At 46.8% G+C, this 27,592-nt stretch overlaps 1 protein-coding gene across 2 annotated transcripts in view; it reads left to right on the top strand.

Annotated features, from left to right (window-relative positions):
• Positions 1 to 549: 549 nt before the first annotated feature.
• Positions 550 to 27,592, top strand: part of OXSR1 (oxidative stress responsive kinase 1) — a 95,197-nt gene continuing 68,154 nt past the window's right edge. For both annotated transcript variants that reach the window (XM_051979224.1, XM_051979215.1), the window contains exons 1-3: positions 550 to 790; positions 12,727 to 12,839; positions 17,459 to 17,567. In XM_051979224.1, the coding sequence (XP_051835184.1) occupies positions 721 to 790; positions 12,727 to 12,839; positions 17,459 to 17,567 (292 nt within the window). In that variant the 5' untranslated portion in view covers positions 550 to 720. The remainder of the gene's footprint in view (positions 791 to 12,726; positions 12,840 to 17,458; positions 17,568 to 27,592) is intronic.

Consider the following 27,592-nt stretch of genomic DNA (forward strand, 5'->3'; position numbering starts at 1 on the left):
CCGTCCTTTTCCCATTCCGCCCATCAGACTTTCCGCCTCCTCCGCACAGCCAGCCTTAGGGAGGGGCCGCGGAACCCTGACGTCACGCCGGAAGTCGTCCGGAGGGGGGCGCGGGCGGGGCTCTGGGTTTTGAAGGAGGAGTTCTTAATGTTCCACGACGCGCGCCCGCCTCGGAGGCGGAGCTCCGCGTGACGGACGGCGAGCGTGGTCGTAGTCACGCCCTCATCTCTTTCGGCTAGGAGCTCACGGCGGGGGGCGGAGCTACGCTGACGACTTTGCGCCGGGCGCCATGTCGAGTGTGGCCTTACGGTGCACTTCCAGGCTATAATGGAAGGGCTGGTCTCGTCCTGTCCCCAGTCACTCCTTTATCTCGTCAATCGTACATTGGGCTACACCCCCGTGAGGTGAACGAATTCTCCTCGGCCCACCCATCGGGCCAAAGACCGCGAATAGGACACACTCAACGTGGCGGCGTGGGCGTGGTGGTGACGCCAGCACGCTGCGCTTCGCTTCGGCGCGGCGGCGGCCCTGGCAGTTGGGCGGGGCCGCGAGGCGGGGCGGGGCCGGGCGAGGCGCGGAGTGAGGCGCCCGCTGGCCGCTACTGTCACTCCTGCTCCGGCTCCGGCTCGAGCTCCGGCTGCGGCCCCGCTAGACTTTGTATCCCCGGCGTGCCTGGGGGCGGGGGCGGGAGGAGGTCGAGGAGGTCTGGGCGCAGCCGCCATGGCCGAGGATGCGGGCGCGCTGCCCTGGTCCATCAACAGGGACGACTATGAGCTGCAGGAGGTGATCGGTGAGTGCGCGTGCGCGGGAGCGGGCGCGCGCCGGGGGCTCGAGGGCGCGCGCGCCCCAGGTGCTTCTCCGCCTCTCCGTCTCTCCCCCTCCCCTCCCCTTTCGAGGCACCTAGGAGGCGCTTAATAAAAGCTGGGGCTGGGCTAATTAGCCGGAATTGAATCTGACGTCGGGGGGGCGGGGCGTGAGCTAGCGGGGCACCGGCCCAGGGGGCGTGGAGGCAGGCGCCTGCATCTATTAGGCACTTGCAGAGTACCCGAGCCTGGGGTGCTCCCGAGAGTTTGGGTTTGGGGCGGCCCCCAACAGACTAGTCACTTGGTCTAAGCATTTATTGAGCGCCTATGGTTCTCCGGCATATGCTAAGCGCCGGGATACAAAGAAAGGACAAAGCCAGCCCCTCCGGGAGCTTCCAGTCTGGGGGGGGGGGGAGTCCTCTCCCGGGACCCAGTTGGGGCACCGCGAGCCGGGCCGCCCTTCCTTTGTGTCCTCAGCCCGGCAGGCAGCACACAGCCGGCACTAAGTAAGCGCCGGCTGCTCCGTACCGCCCTGCCCGGGGAGGGGAAGGAATGGCTACCGGTCCTGGAGGAGGGGCAGCGCGGAGAGGAGGGATAGGGAGGGAGCCGAGGCACGTGCAGCCCCGCGACCCCCGATCCCCCATGAAGGCTGCAGGGTAATGGGAGTCCCCCCAGCTTTTCTGTGTGCGCCCTCTTGGGGGGAGGAAGCCTCCGAACTCCTGGGAAATCCTTGCCACGGGCTTCTGCGCTTTCCACGTGGGGGCTTCTCCTGGGCAGAAAGAGCCGGCCGCCGGCTCTCCCCTCCCGGGGGTCCCTCCAGGGCCACTGCCCCGTGGGGCCGGGAAGCTTAGAGCTGGTGGGTGAGCCGCGGCCGCTTTCCCCAGAGATTACACTGAGTGGGGAGTGCTCCCCAGAGGGTCTGCTGCCCAGGTGGAGGGCCGAGAAATGGGGTGCGCCCGGGGCCCTCCTGCCCTAAAGTCCTTTTTGATCTTTGAAGGGCTCTTTCTAGGGGATCCCTGGGAACCGGGTCTGGAGCCCCGGAGCCATCCGGAGTGGCTTCTTTCTCCGAGGCGGAAGCCGAGTCCTCCCGGGAAGCCTCACCATCCAGCCCCCGCGTCCTGGGGGGGTTCCCTGCCTGTACCCCGCTGGTGCTGCTTGGGAGAAGCCCTGGGGGACCCCCGGGTGAGGGAGCCTCCGCTTGTTCTGGGGATGACTCTTCTTGGGAAGGGAAGCTGGAGCCCCTGGTTCTGAGGCAGAGAGCCCTGCTCAGATTGGGGGAAGCTTCTTCCCCTCCCTCCCGCTCCTTGGGGGGCCCCTTGGGTGGGGCCGCCCTTCTCCCCAGGGCTCGGGGCCCCTCAGCCTCTTGGGAAGCAGCCCCTCCTCCTTCCCTTCTCTCCCTTTGGCTAGCCGGTGAGAGCGTGGGGGCTGCCCGAGGGACCCCGGGGCTTGTTGTGTGACGGGGCTCGGTCCGGCGTCTGAAGGCCGGGGAGGGCCCCGTGGGCCCCAGCTGCGCGTGCAGAGCCCCCAGGATTTCGGTGCTTTCCCCTTTTGTTCACCTTCTGACGAGGTTATACCGCTCAGCATAAGTACTAAAGGCTGCCTTGTTCCAAACCCTTTCAAAGTAAACACTAATTATTTGACTTTGTCAGGTCCAGCAGAGGCAGCTGGTTGTCCAGTGGGTAGAGTACAAGGCCTGCAGTCAGGAGGGCCCGAGTTAAATGCTACCCGACATAGCACCTAGCAGCACGGGCGAGTCACGGAACCTCTGGCTGCCTCCATTTCCTCAGCTGCAAAGTGGGACCATTCGTCCCGTTTGACTACTTCTCAGTGCTGGTTTCAGATGAAACAAGGCTTGTAAAACACTTAGCCCAGTAGAGTATGTTCGAGCACATAGTAAGTGCTTCTTTCCTTCCTTCCATTCTTCAGGGAATACCCCAGATGCCTTTGTGAATAGTCTACCTTTTTTCCTAATTGAAATGCAAAACCTTGTTGCAAATGTAAAAACAATCCATGTGGAAATTGTGGGCTTTCTTGGGGGAGGGGCGCGTCTTTATTGGACTTGGAATTGGGTCCAAGTTGGGAGTTTTGTTCCTTTGGAAACTCAAGTGCCACCTTTTCCTTTGGTGTCTTACAAGCCAAATTACAAATGTATTTAAGTTAATTACTAATGGAGTTTCAAGAGAAGTCGTCCCGGGATCCAAGAATCTTGAGTCTGGCACAGGAAGAACCTGACTGCCTCTGGTTGACCTTCCTAAAAGTTTGGAACATGGAAAAGGATTGTAGGAATCCCATCAGGCCAGTGACATTAAAAAAAAAAAAGAAAAATTACTCTTATTGGGGTACAAATCCATGACATTAAAATTATTTTCCTTTAGTAACATGTTGACTTGTTTTTAATCTAAAAATAATTTTTTCCCCTGATATCTCTTTCCCAAAACTGTTCCCCAAGCTTAGTGGCTGATTGCTTTGATTTCATTGCTGTAGAAGAAATCTTGCCGGTTTCTGGGTCTGTCTGGCCTCTGGCTTTTTGCTGCCCATTTTGCAATGGTGAATATTGAAATCTATCTTTGCAAGTATTTTGAAAATAAAACGCAATTAAAAAAAAGATTGATTTAGTTTAGGACTTGATTTAATGGTGTGCTGTCTGTCTGACATCTTCTGGAAGTTTCTTCTGGATCAAATAAAACTTGCCAAGTAAAATTCACACAGAACAGAGCTGATCCTAAAGGAGTAGAGTGTCTGGTGGATTGGAGCATTTTCTGAGAACTCTTCAAGATTTAGAATTTCCAACAAGACGCCTGACTTAGAAATCTTTTGAGTCTAAATGTTGCACATAAGAAAACAGGTTCAGAAAGAGGAAATGATTTTCCAAGATCCCCCAGGGAGTCAGTCACAGGTCAGAATGCAAGAGACCCTGGGGGAAGGGGCCCTGTCTGTGGCCCTGCCGGTGATGGATTCTCCGGCCCTGCTAGAACCAGGCAGCCAGCCTAGAATAACTCTGACTGTTCCCATGTCTGTCCATATGTTGAGTCAAAATTTACTTTGCCATGACTTTGATTCTGGTCTCTGGCTATGAGCGAATTAAGTCTGAGCCACCTTGTGCACGACTCATTAAAACATCTGGCCAGCCATCCTGCCTCTCTCCCTTCACTCTTGATGAAGCGCAGCATTCCTAGGTCCTTAGGTAGGACAGTGAAGAGCCTCCTTGATATCCTGGTTTTCCTTCTTTGGATGTCTTCCAACTCGTCAGGATCCTTGCATGCAGCAAAATTCTCCATGTTCTTATATTAACCACCCTCTCCCTGCATTTCTGGATATTGTTTCTATCAAAGCAAATGCCGATGTAACTCAAGGTGGACTGACAGACTGGGTTGCTGCTTAGTGATTAGGAGGCCTTGCTTTAGAGAATAGAATAAAAGTGAATTATAATTAATGTTTCTAGAATTGTAGATGTGTCAAAATTCTTGAGAATGAAATATTTTCAAACATTTCCCCCGACACCATTATTTACATCTTCCATTGCATTTATTGAACGAGTAAACAGCTGTGCACTAATTTAAAATTCTGAATGTTTACAAAGTTTTTAAAAATAGGATATAATTTTCCCCTTTAGAAGCTGAAAATATGATTTTTTTTTCATGAAGAGCATATAGTTTATTTTTTCTGCTTAATGATATTTTATTTTTTCCAACTACATGTAAAAGTAGTTTTTAATATTTGCTTTTATAAGTGTTTCATTTCCAATTTTTTTCTTCCACAAGATGACATGCAATCTGATAGTGTTGTATATGTACAGTGATATTAAACATATTTCCATATTCATCTAACATTTACTTTTTTTTTTTTTTTTTTTTTGCTGAGGCAATTGGGGTTTAAGTGACTTGCCCACGGTCACATAACTAGGAAATGTTAAGTGACATTTACTTTTAAAGCAAAGTGTTGGCATTATTTAGCATCCCAAGCAGCCTCTTGATAGCCCTGGGTTTTCTCATTAGTCTCTGCCCTTGAGTCGGCTTTACATTTATATTCTTTTGGACATTTTTCAATGGTAATAGTGAAAAACAAGAAAGTGAAGAGGAAAATGTTCAGATAACTTTTCAACCAGACATTAAAGAGAGCAGCACATATGCTATGTAAAGCACAGTCATGAGTAGTTTACCAGAGAAAACTGGGGAGAGGGTAGAAGCTGGTCTGAGAGTCACTATTTCCTGAGGACTGTGAGCAGTTTTGAATGGATCTTTACATGTCACCAAGTGTGGTAAGTCAGGGTGTGAAGTCTCCTCACCATGTAGCTGTTGCTGACTGTAGCACAAGCAAGGAAGGTCTATCCTGGCTCATAGTATATTAAATCAAAGAGATTTATCTGCTCCTAAGATCTCTCCTGAGGCTGAAGCCTTACCCTTAGGGAAAGAAGCCCAGGGGAACCCATTTGGTAAAAGACAAAAAGAGAGGTTTTTTTTTTGGGGGGGGGAGCTTATAATGTGGATCACTGAAGCAGCTGAAGGAAAGGGCTGCTGAATTCCTGATTTAGAGACCAAGACTGTCATAAGTGAGGTGGTTAAATGGGAGATCGAGCCACTGGTAGATCTTAAGGAAACCTTTGGTGTCTTACAAATATGCAATGAGTCACTTGCCCAGCATCCTTGGGGGTGGATCATCCAGCCTTTGGTAGCCTCCCTCTGCGGATGGAGAATGGGCCATATTTTGAGGTAACTCAGACCAGTTTGGGATAGCTTTAGTGGTTAAGTCATTTTCCCTTACAGGAAGTCAAATTTCTGAAATTGAGGCACATAATGTGATGGTTGGGACACTTGGGTTGGGACTTGGAGATAGGAAGACCTGAGTTCAAATCCTGGATCAGATACTAACTAGCTGTGTGACCTTTGCCAAGTCCCCTCTCTGGGCTTCAGTTTCCTTATTTAAAAATAAAGTGGTTGGACTCAATGGCTCTAGTTTCTTCCACTGTCCGGCTTATTGTGGCTCCTTTGTCCAAACAAAGAAGGTCGGATCCTCCAGGGGTAACAGCCCTCGCTCCACAGGGAGGAAACTGTCCAGTTGTCTGGCCGGTTTCTCTGTGGCTGTCCCGCTTAGATGGACCGCCCGGTTTCTGTGACCTGTCCTCTTTGAGCCATGGGACTGGCTGGAAGCTCACAGGAGCCGGGGCCTGGGAAGCCACAAGGCCTCCTCTGAGTCATCCTGGCCTCGGTCTGGCGTGCTCATCCCATCCGTGAGCGGGTGGAGGCAGAAGCTGCTCCTCTGGCCCCCACTTTGATGCACAGCAAGGAAGGGTCAGTCAGGAAGAACAGAGTTCAAATCCAGCTTCAGAGACTTACCGCTCTGTGGTCTTGGGCAAGTCACTTAAACTGTTTCTTTCAGTTTCCTTAGTTTTAAAGTGATGATAATAATAGCAGCTACTTCCCAGGGTACCAGTGCTGGGGATCAGATGAGAGACTATTTATAAAGCCCTTTGCAAACCAAGAAAACACTATATCAATGCTAATAGTCATTTAAACTAGTGCTCTGCAAATTCTTCATTCAGTAGGAGGAACCTCTTTTGGTATTTGAAACGGGGGAGCCTGAGTGGGGGGGCCGGTCTTGGAGCCGGGCCTCCTGGGAAGCACCAGTTTGGGGGATATTGGCAAAGTGCTGACATTCAGAGGAAGGGCAGGCACGGCGAGGACCCAAGGATCATCAGGCTAGAGGGGAGGGATCTCAGAATAGTCTACAGGCTGTCATTAAGGACGAGAACTGGGCTCAGGGAGGCCCCCCAGCCCGCCCAGGCCACCCTTCTCTACACTCGAGGCTGGAAGATCCCGAAGTCTTCCCCCAACTTGGAGAGAGGAGATTGGGGGGAGCCTCATCAGACACAGAGGTGGCCTAGAAGGTGGGCCCTCTACCTGCCTGTGCGCCTTGTGCCCAGGGCCCCCCTTTGCCTTCCGCTGCTGGGCAGGCAACCAGAACGGCATGTTGGCTGGGCAGTCCTTGGCCAAGTTGGCAGGTTGCCCGGCGGTCTCTATAGGGAGGCAGTCTGGGTGGACGGGTCCCACTGCTGACTGCCTGGTAGATTGAGCTAAGAACTTGTGGCCCCGCAGGCAGTGGGGCGGCTCTGGGTGTTACCTGCGAGTGTGGACGGGATGGCTGGCTGTCATCTCAGAGCGCAGTCTCTAGTTGCAGTGTCCCCGGGAATCTGGAGTCAGCCTTGTGTATCTCACCCTTTTCCCTCGGCCTCTCAGATAAAAGCATCCCAGGTGTACTTGCCAAGTTTGCAGATGACAGAAAATTGGGAGGGGAAACTAGCGCACCAGGTGATGCTTTAGGATTCAGAAAGATCTTGACCTGAGAATCAAATAAAAGAAAATACAGCAGGAATAGGTGGAGAAGTCTGCATTTGTGTTTAAAAGTGGGTCCTTTGAGTCTAAGATTGGGGCAGCAGGAGGGAGACAGTTCTTTTGGGAAGAACAAAAAGTCCACGTAATTTAGCAATGGACCTTTTTATTTAGTACCTGTCGTGTGCCAGGCTCGGTGCTAAATGTCAGCAAAACAAAGACCGAGAGAAACTGGTCCTGTTTTCAAGTGCTGTCACTGATTTGGGGAGGGGGGGGGGAGGAGGGGGAGAGAGACAGCTGGCATACATGTAAGTATCCGAGCTATACATTAAAAAAGCCCCTGCGTAGTTGGGGAGGAAAGGTCCCAGTAGTGGGAGAGATCAGGAGAAGGTTCATTGAGAAGTGAGTGGACATGGAGATAGAAGGGACAAAATATGGCCACTGATGGGTTAAGTTGGAGGGTGAGGGGGGGAGCTGAGAATGATGCCCTTGACTCAGGAAATTGGAGGCTTAGAATCCGGTTTGATGGAACCAGAAAAGTGAAGCCCCAAAAGCTTGCCTGGAGCCAGAAGCTGGGGCCCCTTGGGAGGTGTGGCCTGCCCTGGCTGCAGAGGCCCTTTTGATGAGATTAGATTCAGGGAACCAAAATGATGAGATTAGGGTTCCTGGTAGTCAGGGAGTTAAATGATGAGGTTAATGGCAGGTTCGGGGTTCGGGGAAGCAAATGAAGAGGTTTGGCTCCCCTGAATCCCTTTTGGATTCGGCATAAGGTAGGGAGTTTGGGGAACCCCCTCCTGCCGGCGCAGAGATTCTCTGCAAAGAAATTTAAGAACCCAAAAACCTAGATTGGTAAAAGAGGCTTATTTTTGGCATTGGGAAGTCAGCCTTGGCCAAGCATGATTTGTGGCAAGGTCTGACAGAGAAGTCATTTCTAGTAGAGAGATCCCTATAGAGAGGTATAAAGTCTCGTTAGGGAAATAGTGAGGATCAAGAGAGGGTGACCCAGTGGGCAGAGGGCTGCTGCCGGGCCAGGGACGGCACATTAGCTCCTCTGCAAGGAGTGCTTAAAATTGGCCCTTAGCTACAAGCCAGGCCTGCTCCCCAAGGGACAGGTCAACTTGAGCTGGAATTTGAATAGAATTGAATGAGTCTTTCTAGGCTGATCTTTAATTCAGTGGGAAGCTTAATCCGGAGTGAGTGTTATCAATGAGGGTGGAGCCCGGCCTCTCGGGGAAAACTGAATGGAGCTGTTAGGATGTTTCCCTAGGGCGGAGTCCCCTACAGAGGCCGAATTCAAGGAAACTTTCTCCTTGAAGGGGTTTTAGAGCATTTAGGGGCTCCCTCCTCACTTTGCGGGGCTTCCACTGGCCCCACTCTGGGGTTCCCGGTTGGACTTGATAGAACAGAAGCTTGTACCCCACAATCCCGACTTTGGAACCACTGTTAGGAACTCCCCTGTGAGCAAACAGACCGACAGCCCTTGCTCTGAGTCTTTCTCCTCGCTCCCAGAGTGATGATTGAGGAGCAGTGGTATGATAAGGTAGAGGGAGGAATATTTCCACTCGTTGATTAGAACTTTTTACAGTTAGTCTTATCCTCCAGGGCGCGAGTAACCCATTGGGGAGTGTTCCAGCCTTTTCCTCCACCAGTCCTTGGCTTTTGAGTTTCCCTTCTAATTTGGGGATTCGCTCTTGGACCAGTCTTTTGTCTCTAGGGATATTTGCTTAATGCATTAGTCTGAGGGAATGGTGTACCTAAGTGAGGCTGAGTTAGGATGCATCCCACTCAGTGTCGTTACTTACAGAAATGGTAGCCTCTGTCTTAACAGTGAATGGCAAGTAATAAGGAGAAAATCAATCATCTCTTTCAAGGTAAAACCAACCAAAAGCCTGCCCATTTGTGTAGTCACTACTACCCTAGACAGCTTTGTGATGGAGCAGGGAGGGGGTGCATGGTTAATCCTTGAATCATTTCTCTTTGGCCTTGGAGTACATAATGATATTTCCACTCTTCATAATTATGTTTGGGCTAGGCTGTTATTAAAATCATTTTGCATTTTACGAGTGACAAATGGTTATTTTGTGTAACTGCAAGCCAGCTGAGTGTCAGAGAAAAGCCCGAGCGAGGCTTAAAACATTTTTATTATGAATAATTCACAAAATAGATAAGCAAGAGTTTTTTGTCCTTTAAAAATGAACCAAATGTCAGGGCTCCACCCTTCAGGTTCTTGGGGATTTTAGGAGATGCCTGTCAAGCACTGCTACTTACATAGTGGTGGCTGAAGAAAGGCCATCAGGCACTTGGAGGAGTCTGTGCAAAGTGGCAAGCCACTGTTGTCTATTTTATTGAGTAAAAGTGCTTTGCTTTGGGGAGAAAATTATTTTATTATACCATTCCAAGTTGGGAAAGTGCTTCTGGATACTGTTTCAAATGAATGGAATTTGTGGATAAGAACTTAGTTGTTGGTTTTTTTAAGATTCACGATAAAAATACAGTTGACAAAGACAGGTGAACTTTTGAATGCTCTTAATATATGCGTTGGCAAAAATACATATGAATGCATAAAGGAGAAGAAAAGGAAATGTACATAAAACCATAAATGCTAGTATAGGATTTCAGAAGTCCTTGGTATTAAAGTAATTAAATGTAATTAAAATAATTATATTGATCTTTTCTATGCCTTCTTCAGACTTAACCTCTGTGTCATTATCTGTTTGGGTTATTTTGCTGTTGTTTTTATGATGTTCAGTGTCATGTGTCTTTGTTTTTTCATTTAGTTCTTCATTAGCTCATATTTATTTGTGTTCTTTGTATTTGTCATTTTTTAATGAAATAGAAACAGTCTGTTACATTAATATACCCTATTTTGCTCTGCTCTTTTTCCAACATCCAATCCTATAGATTGTGACCCGGTACTTTGCTGTCATGGATAGTTGCACTGAGAAGAATCTTAAATTTTTTTTTTTCCCCATAAGTTGACCTTTTTCCATGTCAAGAATATCCTACTGGTTGCATCTTGATGGCTCGGTGTGATGAAGAGTAGTATGACTGCCGGGGACTAATTTGGTAGCAAATCCCTTTCGCTCCATTTACACCAGTTTACAATTCCCTCAGAAAACTAAGGTGCTGATTCTTCCGCAGACATCACAGTGGAATTCTGAAGTATTTTGTCCAATTTGATGAGTATAAAGTGTCACCTCAGAGTGGTTTTAATTTACATTTCTCTGAGCACTTGGATCACTTCATGTGATAACTAACAACTTGTGTATCTTTTGAATGGGGTCTGGTGGAAGATGGGCCTAGAAGGGTGGGTTTGGAGCCAGGTTGGCATTAGAGCAAGCATGTCTGCGGTGCCTCTGCTGAATGCTGAGAGGCACAGAAAGGCCCCAGATAGGCCCGGCTCCCCAGGAGCTAATAGGGGAGCCCACCTAACAACCAGGATCTACATCCACACAAGCCCTAGACAGTAACCTCAGAGGGAAAGTGTTGGCACGAAGGGAAGTTGGGAAGGTGGAAGCTGGAAATTTTAGCTGGGACTCAAAGGAAGCCAGGAGGAGGAAGAAAGGTGTCGGCACCCCAGCACTGAGAAAGGAAGAAGGCATAAGAAGAGCAGACCGGGAGTAGGGCAGGTGGTGAAGGGCCTTTAAAGTCAAACCCGGGCTTTGAAATTTGAGCTTGGTTGTAATAGCAGCTTCCGGAGTTTATTGAAGGGGAGCGAGGAAACCATGGGCAGACAGGAAGATCAGCTTGTCAGCTGAGGGGAGGATGGACTGGAATGGGGAGAGGCTTTTGGTAAGCTGGTGACAGCAGCCGTCCCTGCGAGGTGATGGAAGCTTGGGTGGGCCATGAGACGCGTTGGGAAGGGAGGCTCAGTGGGGCTTGGCAGCTGATTGCACGGGGAGGGTGACCTCTGGTCAGGAACCTGTGGGACAGACAGGTGGGCGGCTCTAGGCCTGGGAGAATCCGGGGAGTCTCCTGGGGAAAGGCAGCGAGTCTTGCTGGCAGCCCCAAATTTGCAGAGGTGAGGAGGGAATGCAGAGACATTGGGACAGGAGGGGAGTGAGCTACCTACCATGTAATGGAGCATTTGAGAGAAATGGTCCGATTTGTGGCCATGCCCTCAGCTGGCTGCTTTCTGTGGGGGTGACCCTGATGGCACCGTAGAAAGTCTGAAGCCTTTGGCGCTGTGGGGGTGCTAATCTCACCTCTGGAATCCTGATTTCCTTCCCTATCCAAGGGGTTTTTTATGGAAAGCGGCCATCTCTGATCTCTGTCATCCTGATCTCTCTCCGGCCCCTGGATCCACATGGTTCTGGGCAGGGGCAGTGAGGCCGGTGACCTTGCACAGCCTCCCTCACTTAAATCCAACTCACGTGCCTGTCTTGGCATCTCCTCCCTGACGTTGTGGTCCTCTTCAAGAACAAAGGGCAAGCAACCTCACTTCTCAGCTGATTTTCTCCCCTTACCTAAGAGGTTGTTTGGTGGAAAGTGCACCCCACAAACTTGAGTTCTTCCTCAGCGTGTCCCAGGGAACTCCCACGATGGAGGCTTGGGAAACTTTGGTGGAGTTGAATTGAAGATTGACCTACAAGTGTATCCACAATACTCTGAGGAACGAGGTGCTGGGGATGTTTTCCAAGAAGGCAGCCTAGCTGGGGAGGAGCATTCTTGGGCATTAGGTGCCTGCTTGCTTACTGAGGAGAAACTGAATCGTGAAGGGCTGCAGGGTTAGAGGGAAACGGAGTCCACACGGCCTAGGCCCGGAAGTGTCTTAACAATGAATTTGGGGCTGTCCTTTTGGAGCCTTTGGGAGCTATAGAGTGATAGAGAAGACATCCCTGCCACAAGGAAAGGGAGTCTGAAATCCAAATTGTAAATCGTCCTCGGCTAGGTTTGGTATTTGAATAAAGTTAGTTGATGCTGCTTTGCTTCATCATTAAGGTCTTGGTTTTTAATGTTTTTCATTTCCTGCTCTCCCAACTTCCAGTTTAGCCCAATTATCCGGGAGTATTTATCTACTGCAAAAAATCTTGTGGTAAATAAAAATAACAAAACATTCCCAGACTCAAACTATAAATGGCTGAGGGGTTGGTTTTATATTTGTTCTCCTGAGACAGACCAACAGCCCTCAGTTTATGTGTCCTGTCATTGGTGGCATTTAGTGATTGAATCTAGATCAGGGAGAGTCTTAACGTGTCAGTCACGTGATCAGTTTTGATTAATATCCAATTGCGTGACTGACACAGATCCCAGAGTACATAGATCGGTTTGTTGGAGGTTCCGCTCCGCTGTTAGATGTTTCTTTGTGGAGTCCCTTATGACTCCACAGTTACCCAGTTTGAGAAACACTGGACTAAGTGATCTTTGTGTTTCTGCCCTAAGAGTCTGTGCTATGTCTAGGACATGTTCACTAATGTTCCGTTTCCTTTGTGCATCTCTTTTTTTTGTCTGTGGCTTCATGTAAAACTTAGGTGGAATTAAGTTATTTACTCTCCATTTGCCCAAATTCTCACTGAGAGTACTGAATATTGGCTTCCAGAATCCTCCTCCTTTCTTTTAGCCACCCCCTTTTCATTGGCTTTTTTTTTTCCCCTTAGGAAGTGGAGCAACTGCGGTGGTCCAAGCAGCCTACTGTTCCCCCAAGAAGGAAAAAGTGGCGATCAAACGGATAAACCTTGAAAAATGTCAGACCAGCATGGATGAACTCCTGGTATACACGGACTGCATTTGCTAGTGGGGACCTAGCCAAGTGCACTAAAACTGGGCTGGAAAGGAATTGCAGACTTGGTTTATTTCTCACTGATAGAGGCTTTAACTCTTGGTTCTGTGATTAGCATCTCTCACGTATCAGCAGGCCGCAGCCCATTGGCCGCTTTCCTTGGTGTGCCAATTGCGCGTCGATGCCATGCTCACTTTCTCTGTGTTTAGCAAGGCTGCCGCCGCCAGGCTTTTCTTTCCGTTTGAAAGGTGGCAAACAGCATGTGAGTGATCTCCCCATCTCCCTTCTCTCCCCTCAAAACTGAGGACACGGTGGAGACATTCTCAAAAAAGCCTGGGAACAAATGCGACCCATCAGTACATTCTGGGCAGCTTTGCCATATAACTTCCCGCTATACAAGTCTCTGAAGTTTCTATTAATTTTAAATATTTCATTCCATCCCATTTTATCATGCAAAAAAATGTTTGTGGGTATGATTCTCCTAACTATTGCTTTAAATGCCCTAAATTCATAGCATTGACATTGATGCTTTATTTAGTTATGTTCTCCACCTCCACCCCCACTTCCAAAGAGCAGCAGCTAAAATTTTCTATAATTATGACAGTTATTGTCATTATTATTATTATGAGCTAGCATTTATATAGTGTCTACAAAGTGCCAGACACTATGCTAAACACTTTCCAAATATCTTATTTGATCCTCACAACTACTCTATGAGGTAGGTACTGTTATTATTCCCATTTTATAATTGAGAAAACTGAGGCAAACGGGGTAAGTGACTTTGCCCACGGTCCCACAGTTAGTAGCTGTCCACATTTGAACTCAGGTCTTCAATCTGCTTCAGATGCTCATGAATACATTCATTTTTAATAGATTGAAGAGAAGGAAAGTTGAGAACCCAACAGGTGCCACTATATTTGTGTTCCTTCTGTTAAGCCGGGCACAGCTGTGGACTGACGAGGAGAAGAGGCTCATCTCTTCAGACACGGCAGCCCCATGGCTGGCAGGGGGAAAGTAGGGCAGCAGGAGGCAGGGAAGGTTCATGAGGTGGGAAGCGCTGCGGCAGGCAGGGCTCGCGGAGCTTTTGCAGCCATCCATGCCGGTCTGCTCGTGGCCCAGAATGCTCCGCGCCATCTTGCAGACGAGGGGCCGGCCATGCCCTGCTGACAAGGGGAAGTCTGCCACCTTGCTCGGGAGCTTCCCCTAATCTTCAGGATCCATCAGCCCCTTCTTTTGTCACCCTCGGAGTAAGCAGGGAGCTCTGACCCCTTTAGCAGGGCCGGGCACATAATTAGGACTAGTCAGTATGGAATAGTTACACACACCCTCCTTGTGTGATAGGGTCTCCAGTCCTGGAGCTGCCCCCACCCAGCTGGTGCTGGCGTTCAGAAATGTGGTGCAGGGACCTGACTGACCAGAGCAGGGCACAGAACCCCAGTGAGAGTCGAGTGATTTGACCTTCTGCTCTCAGTCCTGTTCCTGGCTTCAGACCCTTTTTGTCCCCCAAATAGCTCAGGAGAAACAGCGTAATTCTATAATTCTAAAACAATAATTCCAGAGAATGCCTTCTGGAAGGGGAGGAGGAGAGGAGAAGACATTAGGAGATACAGGTGATGTAGAAACAAAGATAACAGTGAAATTTTATCTTCCAAACAAAACTCCAAACCCTTTTGTTATCCCTAGGATTTGTTTCCGCCCAAAGCTTTTTTTTAGGGCTCTAAGAGTCCTGTCATCCTGTATGCATTTTGCCATTTCTCCACATCTTATACCTTTGCCCCTCCCTTCCCCATCTCCTCCCCTTTAAGGAAAATCAATTAAATAAGTAGTTTGACCAGAGTTCTGTCCCTGAAGTGTTTTGCTGCTCTGCTTAGAGGAGGAGGATTGGCCATTACAATCATTTAGCATTTGGTGTTTTTTAAAAATAATTCTTCTCCTGTTTCTCTGAATTCTGCAGTCAGCAACCATTTGTGAAATGCCTACCATGTGCTAAGCACTGGGCTAAGTGCTAGGGATATGAGAAAGTCAGCAGCCCAGTCCTTGCCCCTTAAGGAGCTCTAGTTGGGGGAAGGCAGCATGCAGAGAACTGTGGGTAAGCAGGATCTCAGAGGGAAGGCCCCAATATTAGAGAGCAGACTCTGGCAGGAAACTGGATTTTAACTGAGACTTGAAGGCAGTAGGAAAGGTAGGAGAGAGAGATAAGGAGAACATTTCAGCCTTGGGGCCCTACCGGCAAAAATTCCAGGAGTTGGAAGATGGAGGAGCTGCAAGGAAGCCAGAATAACTAGATGGAGCGGAAGTGTTGGGGGAGGGGAAGGGGAGACTTTAAAACAGAGGACTTAACATTGAAATAGAGAATTAGCAAAATTACCATTTCTTTCCATACAAAAACAGTGTATTATGACCACATACCACAGTTTATTTGTCTTTCCCAATAACTAAACTCCAACTCCTTTCTAATTCCAAGCCTGTTAGGAGGATTTTGGTAAAAAAAAAATATGAGAGGATCACTTACGGAGTCAAAGGGTAGAAACTTTTTTTTTTACTTTTCTGGAATAATCTTGAATGGTTTTCTAGATTGGCTGGGTCGATTCAGAGCCCTTGTGCCCAGTGCCATGTCCATTTGGTGTCGTCTTTACATTTACTGGTGTTTCAGTGGACATATTTATTTATGACATTGAATGTATTTTCTCCCCCACGTGGGCATTGATGGTTTGCATTTCTTCTTTTTTGTGAACTGTTCATTTCTTCTCATGGCATATATTGAGATTAAATTTTTTTTCCCTTTAGTATTTGATTTTGATCCATCTACTCCCCTACTTGATAATTTTCTTACGGATTTTTAATGTCAAAAGCTTTTTTAATTTTATGTAGTCAAGAAGGTCTCATTTTGGGGGCAGTTTTTCTCTTGCCCTTTTCCAATTAAGTAATCTCCGCTGGTGGTGGTTGTGAAAGATCCTGACGTTTTCAGAGAATCTTGCTGCTCTGGTTTAGTCATTGTTAGTTCCCTTCTCTTGCTTCCTCCTTTAAAGTCTGAATTTGTTGATGAGTTCTGTACATTAGAGACATATTGATGTCTCTGATATTTCACTTTTTCCTCCTTTTTAGTATCTGCTTTTGTCTTCAGATTTCATTCTTAAATTTTCAATATCTCTCTGGTTTTAATCTCCTCCAACAGAATATTAAATTCTTGATCCTTTCTCTAAACCCACTGAAATTTATACTCCCCAAATCTCAACTGGGTTTCTGCTCAGCAACCATTCTTGAGTCAAGCACTGGTAAGAAAAAAACAGTGAAAGAGTTGTATTCCTATAGGAAGGGGGAAAAGAAAAAAAGCATTTATATAGCACCTACTATGTTCCAGGAACTGAGCTAAGCCCTTTACAGATATATGCAAATATAGACACATAAAACATTTCTTTTTTTGTTTCTTTTTGATTTTTTTTTTCATTTTTTGAAAGAAACTCTTTAATTTCCTTAATGACCTCAGAAGTTGAGCTGGTTTTTCCAGCCTTTTCACCTTTCTCCGGGAGGACACCGAGCCATGCCCTTTGTGCACAAAACGGTGCTCCCTGGTGCTGGAGGAAGCGCAAACCCTGGGCCCTGCCCTTTGCGCTTTGTCTTTGAGATCCTCTGGCCTCAGTTGTTCTTTTTTCCTGACAAATGGTGTCTTTGCCGCATGTCTTGGCTGTGCCAGGGCTTCTTCAGTAATAGAAGGGATTTGTTCTGGAGCAGCGCTGTCCCTTGTTGCTAGAAGAGGGGGTGGCTTCATTAGCAGATTGTTGATGGGGAGCCAGAGGTGCTCTGAGGATCTCTCGGGACTTGAAATAGCAGTTGGGGGACCTTGTTAATCCTCTTGTTTCTCATGCAGTGTCTCTAGACATTTCTCTTCTTCATCATCCCACGATCCCAAGACCCAGAATTGTTTAGGTTTCCGAAGCCAACAGTTTGATCTGAAAGAATTATCTGGTTATGTAATTATACTTATCCCTTAAATAATATGGCCTTTCATTATATTTTGTTAACATTTCATAATCAGGAGAAAGGATGACATTTTCATCCTAGAGAAGGGCTTGTTAAAATCTTGTAGGTTTTTTCTTTTTGTTTTGCTTTTTGGAGAGAAAACTTTTCATTTCAGGTGGAATCTTAAAATATCACCTCATTGAGTCTTGATCATGATGGAGATTCTGTTGTTTTTCACCCTGTGATTAAGAAAGGGGCGGGCACTGCCGAAGTGGTCTGGTCTCCCATCTGTAGGCTCAGGGACGAGTAAGGTTGGGAAGGCAGGAGAAGCCAGCCTGGCTCTTTCCACGGCTTGTCCAGCTTCCTTTTACATATGAAGCTGGAAGGTTTGCTGAAGCCCCTTCCAGCTTTAACGTTATATAAGCCTTAGACAAAGTTCTGTAAGAAATAGGGGGAGCAAGAGCTCAGTCTAAGTGGAAGAGCTCACCTTTGGGGGGCAGCAGACTTCAGAGGGAGAGCGTTACCAGCAGGGCGCACCCGTCCTGCTCCGGGAGAGAGCTCACCAGCCTGGCTGCAGAGAAGCCGAGGGGTGTCTGGGTCGTGATCTTAGCTATCTGAGCCTCACTATTGCTTTGTTTTTCTGTTTGCAGAAAGAGATCCAAGCCATGAGCCAATGCCATCACCCCAACATTGTATCTTACTACACGTCCTTTGTGGTGAAAGATGAGCTTTGGCTAGTGATGAGACTTCTGAGTGGAGGTAAGGCTTGTGACTTAAATGGTTTTTTAAATGTTACCGTGTTACGTTTGCTAAAGAGATGAATGGCTTAGAAAATCCAAGGCTCTCTTTTTTCTAGGGAGGAACTCTTCTTTTATACCACGCATACTTCTTTTTTGATTATTGGATTGGCAAGGAATTACTGTACAATGCATACAGGTGACATTGTTCTTCCCTACCAGCTTCAATTTTAAGGCAACACTCCCATGTGCCTCCACTTTAATTTTGTGGAGATTGAGAAGAAAGGGGAGATGACAGAACAGTTGGGTGGATGTGATTGTTAACAGCCCCAAGGTCTTGGGTCAGCTGGGATGGACAAATTACTGGCCTGCCATAGGGGCCTGTTCCACGGAACCATTCTACCATCTTTGTTGATAACTTGGAATGAAAACAAAGGTTCATGTTAGCAAATATCTGTTAAGTGCCTCCTGGTTTGCCGTTATGGAGGAGGCATTGGTTTGCCCACTTAGCCAGTCCACAAGTGATCTGCAGGCGGTAGCATGATCCACAGGGTGGGCCACACAATTAGGGCTGTAAAAGCATTAACAAGTTATGAAGGATGAATGAAAAGTGTTATACCTGCTTCCCAAAATGAAATATAGGATGAGGGAAGTATGACAGTGGATCGCAAATGCAATATAAACTACAGCAGGACAGAAACTCAGACCCAGCACATGGACCAAGGGGGATGCCAGCAGTTCTGTTGTTTCCCTTTCCCTGGTCAAAATACTGTTAGAGCATTGTGTTTCAGGAAGGCTATTGGGAAGTTAGAGTGCTTCTGGTGCCATAGAGCAGCAAGGGTGGGTGTTAGGGCAAGAATCCTCCAAACTATGTAATAAGGGGACCAGTTCCAAGGGAATTTGGATTTTTAGCCTGATGGGAGTTAAGACTTCAGGAGGCCATGCCTGGAAAGGCAGTGTGTAGAAAAGGCAGTATCCTTGTTCTGTGTGGCCTAAGGGGACAGACCTGGGAACCCCAGGGGGATGGCAGCAAGGTAGATTCCAATATGGAAACAGCCTTTCTAAGGCTTTGTCTTATCTCAAAGCCAAGATTATTGCTCTTCAAGTACCTCATTGAAGGCAAAAGTCTTCAGTCCAAGGTGGAATGGCCTCTTGTCATGGGTCTTTTTGGAGAGGATTCCTGCTTATGAGTGTATTGAATCAGATGATTCAACTCAAGGCTATGGTTCTCTAGACTTCTCACCTCAAAGAAAATGAGTTAGAGAAAAGCATGGGGAGAAGCGGAAAGTCCCAGCTGGACAGATCTTGCATATTAAGGAGAGCTGACTCACCAGTCGGCAGTTAAATTACCCTCTGGAGGCTGACATGGCCTTCTATCTGCCTTTAGGCAGATGAACACTGAAATAGGAAAAGGCTGTAGAGAATTGTTTTGGTTTAAATACTTAAGAGGGGAAATGTTACTTTTTTGCATTTTGCAAGTGCTATAAAAATGTGAGAAATAGTTTTTTCAAATCTATTTCTGTATTGAAAAGAGTTAGATAAGGTAATGCGTCAAAAGAGAAAAATGATAATGATGGGAAAGAGATAGACAGAATTAGAATAGGCCCAGAGAATCCCTTGTCCCAATGTTCTGAATCCCTCCTTGTCCGTTGCTAAGGACAAAATCGGCCTTGCTGAGTTCACTTCCAATTTTAATGGCTTTAGGTAAAGAGCTATTAAAAATTTTTCTTTATTAGACTCTAGAAAAAGTATTTTCTGCTCTGTCTTACTAAGTCCTGAAGGCTTCCACATCAGGCTGCCACTGACTTGTGAAATGTTTGGTCAGAGCCTCTAATTAAGAGCCTTTCTCAGGCTTGAGAATTGCTCAGTCATGGCAATGGAAGCGATTGGCGTCGCAGAGATCCTGCATCCCCGTGATGCTAATGTGTCTCGTGTTGCGCAAGCAGGAGGTGTGGAGCTAAGGCCATTTTAGGTAGTGCAGTGGAAGGCAGGAGGAGCACGTGTGGGCAGCATGGCAGCAAAGAGTTAAGTGGACTCTGGTCTGTAGTTGTGCCCTTCTGGATTCGTACGTACATCTCTTGTGTGCGCTGCTTAGGTTATTTTAGTTGGTGGAATTCAGTTCTGTAAACATGGTCAGTGAGTTGCCCGAGAGGTTTTCCGAATGTGTCACTTGCCTCCTTGTGACACGGTGGTAATCGGAGTTCTCAAAGGCTGTGCCAAGGGAATGCGAGCTTTGTCAGCTTCTTCCAAGCTGGAAGCCTTGGGAGGGTGGGCCCGCTGCCAGCTTGGGGTGGTAACAGAGCCTCCTCACCAGCATGCTCTGACCACTGAGAGATGAATTCTTGGTTTCCGGCAACCCACGGAACAGATAAAAATGTGAAAAGATGGTCCTCGGTCCTTCACGTGACAAGCGAAGACAGGATCACTTCTTTGGGAGGTTCAAACCTTTTTACTGTGGAGTGAGAGATGGGCCTGTAGGCTAGAGGTAGCTATTCATCTGTTCTTTAAGGGTGTCAGGGCAGCTCGTTTGACTTGTGTTGGTAAGCTGGTCAGGCCAATTAGCTTTACCCAGAAAGCTATACCTTGTACCCCTGATTCTAGTCCAGCCCATTTTGGGGAAGCATCCAAGGAAGGCCATATAAGAAAGCATAGAAGCCTCGGAACTGTAGTGGGGTCTGTTGCTGGAAAAAACACAATTCAGCAGTAGCTTTGTAAGCAATCTCTGTGTCCGGCTGCTTTTTTCATACTGTGGGTTGAGTAATCTTCCTAAAGTGCAGCTCTGATCAGATATTTGGGGGGCTTACGCTTGCCTATCTGCCTTTTATATGTTCTCTCCATCCTCATCTTAGCTTTTTAAAGAATGATCCATACACTTTGAGGACATACTTTATGAAAATATTAGAAGGGAATGGCCTTTCCCAAATGATCATTGGTAACAGATGTCTTTGCAGTTGCAGATTTCACTTAAGGTATAGGAACACAGGCTCAAGTTTGTTTTGCTTGTTTTATTTTATTTTTTTTAAGTTTTGACAGAGTTGTGCAAAATAGAGCTTCAAAGCTGATGAAATAAATGCATGAAATTCATGACCCAGTCTTGGTCTTAGAGAACATAGAATGAAAAAAACATTTCCTTCCCTTTCAGATTATACTCTTTTCAACCCTCTATTAAGTGCCCCTTGCTCCCCTGGCCTTCAGTTTCACAACCCTTGACATCACCCTCCAATCACTCTTTTCTCTTGCTCTAGTTTTTATTCAAGAGGTGACTCTTCTTATCAGGGACAAGACCTTTATACACATCCCTATGCTCCCATCTGCTGCAGCAGATTTTCCCCCTCTATCTGACATTCCTTTGTTACAAGTAATCATTTTTTTAAAAATTCAATAATATTTTAGATTTCCAATTACATGTAAAAATAGTTTTCAACATTTATTTTTGTAAGATTTTGGTTTCCAATTTTTTTTCCCCTCTCTCTTTTATCTCCCTCTTCCTAAAGACACCTTGCCAACTGATACAGGTTATATGTGTATGATCATTTTAAACATATTTCCATATTCGTCATTTTGTGAAAGAAAAGCAGGCACACCAAAAAAAGGTGAAAATACTGTTCTTAATCCACATTCAGTCTCCATAGCTCACTCTCTGGATGTGGATGCCATTTTTCATCCCGTGACTACTGGAATTGTCTTGGATCACAGAATGGCTGAGAAGACCCAAGTCTATCAATCATAGTTGATCATCACATGATCTTGCTGTTACTATGTACAGTGTTTTCCTAGTTACTTCCCTGACTCCTGAAAACATGCCCAAATTCTCCTCTGTCCTTAAAAACCTTAGTTTGAGAGCTGGTACAGTTGGCAGCTTTTTTTCTTTCTTTATTAAAGTTTAGCATCCGCTCCTGAATAGAAAGATGACTTCCCTTTCCTTTTTGGAGCCTAATATTGTCTCAATCAATCTCCCCCAGTAATATATATATATATATATTACTGGGGGAGATTGATTGTATATATACATATACATATTTTTTAAATAGTTTTTTATTGACAGAGCATATGCATGGGTAATTTTTCAACATTGACTCTCGCAAGGCCTTCTGTTCCGATTTTTCCCTTCCTTCCCTCCACCCCCTCCCCAGGTGACAGGCAGTCTCATACATGTTTAACATGTTATTAAAGTATTTCTTAAATACAATATATGTGTACATATTTATACAGTTCTCTTGTTGCACAAGAAAAATCGGATCTAGAAAGATGAAAATTACCTGGGAAGAAAAACAAAAATGCCAGCAGTCCACATTCATTTCCCTGTGTTCTTTCTCTGGGTGTACCCCAGTAATATATTTAAAATTTTCTGCCAACTTGTTTTTCTTCTGTGATGTACTAATTGTCTTGTGATTTTATTTGCTCCCTTTTTCATATATTAGAAAAAGAACAAGGATATTGGCGATTTAACTTTTATTCGGCTGAGTATTTAGGTTAGTATTAGAGTTTTAGGGAGGGCCGTGGGCCAAGGCTAGAGAAGTGTTCTCTTTCATTGGAAAGGTATTAGGAAAGAATTAGGCTTTGGCCCTGATTGGCTGAAAGTGAATGTTAATAGCTCTTGTTTTTATTTGGGCCAGAAACCCTGAGAGTCTCCTCCCATATTGGCAGTTTGTTTTGTTTTGATTTTTGTTTGTTTGTTTGTTTTTGATTAGGTAAAAGAGGAGTTGTCTGCCTAATTTCTTACCTAACCTTACTCACTGATTAACTGTCCCCTCATTTAAAGACAAGGCCTTCCATTGCATCCAGGGCCCCTCCAGTTATGCTGGAGGATTGCTTTATCTGGCCACTGGACCCAGGTGGTTCTGGAGAAGAAAGCAGGCTGGGGACCTTGCACAGCCCTGCCTCCCTGCCTGGTGGAGGGGTACAGACGTCACTTCCCTGATGGCTTGGGTCTCTTGAAGAACAGAGAGCAAACCAAAGCAGCAGCAGCTCAGCGCCTCTGAGTACTTGGCAGATGGGCTTTGTTTGAACTAGTTAAAGGAGTCGATAAAGACAGCAACATCAGTGTGGTGGACTCGGGGCTGGACTAGAAGTTGGGAGCCTGAGGTTTCCATCCCTTCTGGCTTTGAGCTGAGTTCAGTCATGTTTCCTTTCTCTGACCCTGCTTCCCTATCTTTATATTGGGAATAATAATTCCACTTCCTTCTCCCTCACAAGTTGTAGAGAGGATGAGTGAAAGGGTGTACAGAAAGTGTCTTTCAGATGCTAAAGAGAACGATGAGAATCAGGAGGAGTAGCATCGGGGAGAATCTTCCCCAGGAGAGCTGTTCTGTCGCTTTTGAGAGCATCCAGTGACTCCTCCCTGGGTACTTTGCAGTGGCAAGTCTTCATGTGCTCTGGCTTCTCAGCTGACTTTATAATAAAGGCCACAAGAAAAGCCTCAGGTACTAGTTGCTGACTTGCCACAGATGTCTGCCTGGTGTGTTTTTTACTGTAATTCCCGCTTTTTAAGGGAGAGTGGATGGTCCACACCTTGGAGCAGTCTCATGGGGAGTCCAAGGACACTCGCCCGCTCTGCCTAGATGTCCTGCTAGGGGTTTTGGCAAAGGCCATTTCAGGAGCACCGAAGCCGACTCACGCTCGGATAGCTTGGCAGGCTACGGCTGACTGTGGACTTAAGCAGAATGCCCAGGGCTTTCAGAGGAGAAGAATAAAAAAAAAATGTGTGTGCCAGTGAGCTTTAGGAATGAGCATTAATCACAGGGACTTGGTGGCAATGACTGTGTCAGCCTTGATCATCTTCCTGGCTTGCAGGTGCTACCGCGGCGTAGGCTCATCCTGCTTACAGAACGTGGAGCACCCCAGGTGGCCGCAGTTTGCTGAGGTCAGCCATTTGGTCAGCCTTTTGCTTTATTCTTTTCAGGACCGGTAACTGAGGAGACTCCAGCATTTCGGGTTACTGAGAGCTTTCACTGTCAGATCTTAGGCTTAGTCTCCAGAACGTGATTCTATTTATTTTTGGGTCTGATGGAGAGGTGGCCATTGATTCCTATTTCCCAAGCCTCCAGCTTCGGTTAAAAGCAGTTTCTGGAATTTGCATAAGCCATCCAAGAGAAACTCATCTTTGTAGCATCAGCGTTAGCGCTGCAGAAGCAGGTTGTGGAGTGGTAGAGAACTGAGCTCAGAGTCAGGAAGCCTCCCTCTGAAAGGTGGGGTCCTGTCCCCTTGTCAAGACCAGAAGTGATAGAGAGCACCAAGACCTGTGGGAAAGTCCTTCATCTGGCGTGGCTCCTCTGCAGAGGGCGAGGAGACCTTTGCACTCGCCTCCTACTCCAGGACCTTGATTTGCTCACCACTAGAGCAGCTGAGGCTGCGTGCCTTTAGACCTGCATGCTCTAATTGTTGCTAAGCCCTCTACAAGTATAACCTCATGTGGTTCTCTTATCACCCCTGGGAAGGGGAAGTAATGTTAGCATCATCCCCTTTTACAGTGGGGGAGACTGAGGCACACAGCAGCAAAACGACTTGCTTGGGAGTCCCACAGCCAGTGAATGTTTGAGGTTCAGCTTCCACTGACTGGTTTTTCTTTCCAGGGCTTCCCCCTTCCTCGGTGTCCCCTCTCCTGCATTAGATAGGAAGCTTCACGAGTATAGGAAGAGGCTTGTTTTTTTGTCTTTGTATCCCCAGCCTGGCACACAGCAGGCACATAGTGAAGCCTGATTCATCCAAGTTGGCTGGCGACTGGCATGTTGGTGTTGGAAATACCTACTCAGAACCAGGGTGGCAAAGGCTTCCAGAGCAGGAATCAGCCGCCGGAGCAGCATGGTAGGCAGGGGAGCACAGTGTAGATGAGGACACAGCAGGGTCAGGCAGGAGATGGAGCAGATGGACACGTCAAGTTGAACCTAGTAAGAGTCAGGAAGACCTGAGTTCACACATTTCCTGGCCGTGTGACCCTGGGCTACTCTGGGGGGTTTGAGAGGAGAATTACATGGGGCTGGCCAAGGGTGGCCAAGGGCATTGTCCACAGTTGGGGAAGATGGAGTGAAACAAGAAGGATATAGATTGAAGATGTGTGCGTGGTTCCCAGTGTTGGAGAGAGCAGGAGGCTAGAGCAGGATCTCCAGAAAGAAGGAGCAGCACAGATTGCAATGCTATGTCTGTAGGACCTTGCTTTACAAAGCTTTTAGGGGACCTAAAGTGGGCATTTTGCCAGCCTTAGAACAGGGGATGGCCCAGTTATCGAAGTCGACATTTGTTCAGCAAAAAGAAGGGGACAATCCAGCAAATGGATTCTTAACTTGGGACCCTTGAACTTGGTTTTAAAAGTTTCATAACAGAGTTGTTTTATTAAAAATATATTTCATTTCCTCTGCAATCCTACATATTTTATGTAGCAAAGCAAGACGGGGTGCTTAGACTTCAACTGTTGGGGGACCCATGACACACAAAAGGGCCTCATGTAACAGACCAGAGATTGTCTGACCCATCCCAGGCATCGTGCAGCTGGGCCAGCTTTTCTCCCTCGAGTCCTCTCCAGAATGATTCTTGTGAAATGCCAGTGCGAATATAAAATCTACACTCGGGCTACAGAAGTCAGCTTCACAGGCACAGGATGCAGGGAGAAAGGCTGGATGTTGCTGTGTCTCAGCGGGAGAGCGCAGACTCAGCCCTGGGGAGACGGAGTGGGAGTGGGAGCTGTCCACATCGTCTGGAGGATTTAGGCAGTGGCCCAAGAGGCTGCCGGGTGGGAGCTGAGAGAGGCAGATTTCCGCTTGATCCGATGGAAACCTTTGGCTTCCTCATCATCGAGAGCTTCAGATGCAGCTTGTGGAGCACAGTGAGAAGGACATCGGGCCCATGTGAGTTGGACACCATAGCCCTGGCGGTTCTGTGGTTCTGAGGGGGCTTTAAGTCACTGTGGAAGCTGAGGTAGATGACTACGTTGTTGGCAAAGACAAGAGCAAGAGGCTAGATGCGCGGTCAGCCAGGGAGCCTGCGGGTGAGAGTGGAGGCCGAGCAGGGGGTCTGGAAGGTGACTTTATGGACAGTGTGGCAGCTCAGAGGATCCTTGGCAGAGTTTGGTGACCTGAGCCATAGGTGAACAGCAGCCAGACTGTGCTCCGAAGTTTGTGGGCACCTAGTAAGAGCAGGAGAGACCTGCTCAGCCTGTGCTTCCTCCGGGAGTCCAGGCGGGCAACAGGCCGAGAGAGCGGTGTGGCAGCAGCCTCCAAAAGCGACCTCTGGCATCTGCCAGGCCAGAGAAAAGGAGGCAGCAAAGGGGACACCAGAGTTTTGCACCTGATGGAATAGGTATAAATAATTAAGATGAAGATGGAGGTTCAAAGCTGTTTTGCGTTTGTGTTGCTGAAAGTTACAGCCAGCTGGAGAAAGCCACATCCTAGGGGATTCTTTGATTAGAGAGTGGCCCATTTCCCCAGATCTAAATGTGTGTTGTCCAACTTTCAGAACCTGTCACATAAAGCAAGACTTGGAATTAAACCCAAATCTGAATGTAGCTACTTTGTCTTTGTCCTTATGGGCCTAAACAGTGACAATTTAAAAAAACCAAACCAAAAAACCAGATTACTTCTTAATTTTCTGTTTCATTTTAGAATGAATGAAAGTTTTCAGAAAATGGAATTTAATTTGATATATACATACGTCTGTGTGTGTGTGTATACCTTGTGATTTAAACATGTATTAATGTGTCATGATAGTCCTTTTCCCATACGCAAATCTGACTTCTAATTTAGTACTATTACTTTGAAACAATTTAATCGGCAAAATAAATTCAAAAAAAGTAATATCCTCATCATTGGGGAAAGTTCTGGTAGGGATTAAATCTTCAATAATCTTTTGGATCAGATAGATGAAATAATTTTGATTAAATTCATTAATCTAATAATTTTATACCATTTCAGTTAAGCTGTAATAACATATTATAAATATAGCTAACATTTGTGTAGTGCTTTAAGATTTGCAAAACACAGAAATATCATTTGCTCCTCATAATAGTTCTGGGAAGCAGGTGCCCTTCTTCTTTCCATTTTACATATGAGGAAACAGGCACACAGAGTTCAGTGACTTGTCCAGGGTCACCCAGCCAGCAAGTGCCTGAGGCTGGATTTGATTTCCAATCTCTTTGGTTCTAGACCAGGTGCTTTGTATGTAAAGGACACAGGTCAAAACCTGGACACTTGGAAGCATAATTTATACTTAAGCACTCTGAACTGAAAGACAAATGATCATTTGCAAGTTTTATTAGCTCCCAACTATGATTAAGGACATTCTTAATAGTAGTTTTAAAAATCTTGTTCTGTTGAAAGAGAGAAATAGCTGGTGGGTGTTGAAAGACGAGTCTTTGCCACATAATCTCACACGCCATCCTTGGGAGATTGTAAGAATTTTCTAAGGTCACAGGATCCCAGAAACTTTATTTGAGGGTCTGTTTTGTTTTGGGTTCCTGCCCTGTGCTATTTCTGGGGTGCACTTCGGGATCCTCAATCTCCTTTACCAAGAAAGGAGGTGCAGCAGGGCTTCTGCCAGAGTGGTGACAGGCTGGCCTAGCTCTGCCTCCTGGAGTAGTTAAAAGAAAATTGCCAGATTGAAGCGGGGAGGGGCGTCACCAAATGTACTTTTATCTCCTTCCTTCCTTCCTTCCTTCCTTCCTTCCTTCCTTCCTTCCTTCCTTCCTTCCTTCCTTCTTTCTTTCTTTTTTTTTGTAAGGCAGTTGGGGTTTAGTGACTTGCCCTGGGTTACCTGGGTAGGAAATATTAAGTGTTGGAGGCTAGATTTGAACACGGGGTTCCAGGGTCTGCTCAATCTCCTATGCTATCTAGCTGTCCCAAAATGTACTTTTAAATAAGCTGATGAGTCTGAACTTGAATGTTTATTCCTATCTTTCAACCCCCAAAGTTGAGTATGACAATGAATTGCTACTCTTAGAAAAAACAGAGCTCCCTCTTTACTCAGCTGTCGTCTTCTTTTGCTCCCTCTGCTTGAAAACTTGACAAGCCCGGAGGCTGGCAGGGACCCTTTGAGTCTCTTCCATCTTTGCCTCTTTTC

The sequence above is a fragment of the Antechinus flavipes genome, chromosome 1 (genome assembly GCF_016432865.1).
Source record: "Antechinus flavipes isolate AdamAnt ecotype Samford, QLD, Australia chromosome 1, AdamAnt_v2, whole genome shotgun sequence".
Taxonomy (NCBI): domain Eukaryota; kingdom Metazoa; phylum Chordata; class Mammalia; order Dasyuromorphia; family Dasyuridae; genus Antechinus; species Antechinus flavipes.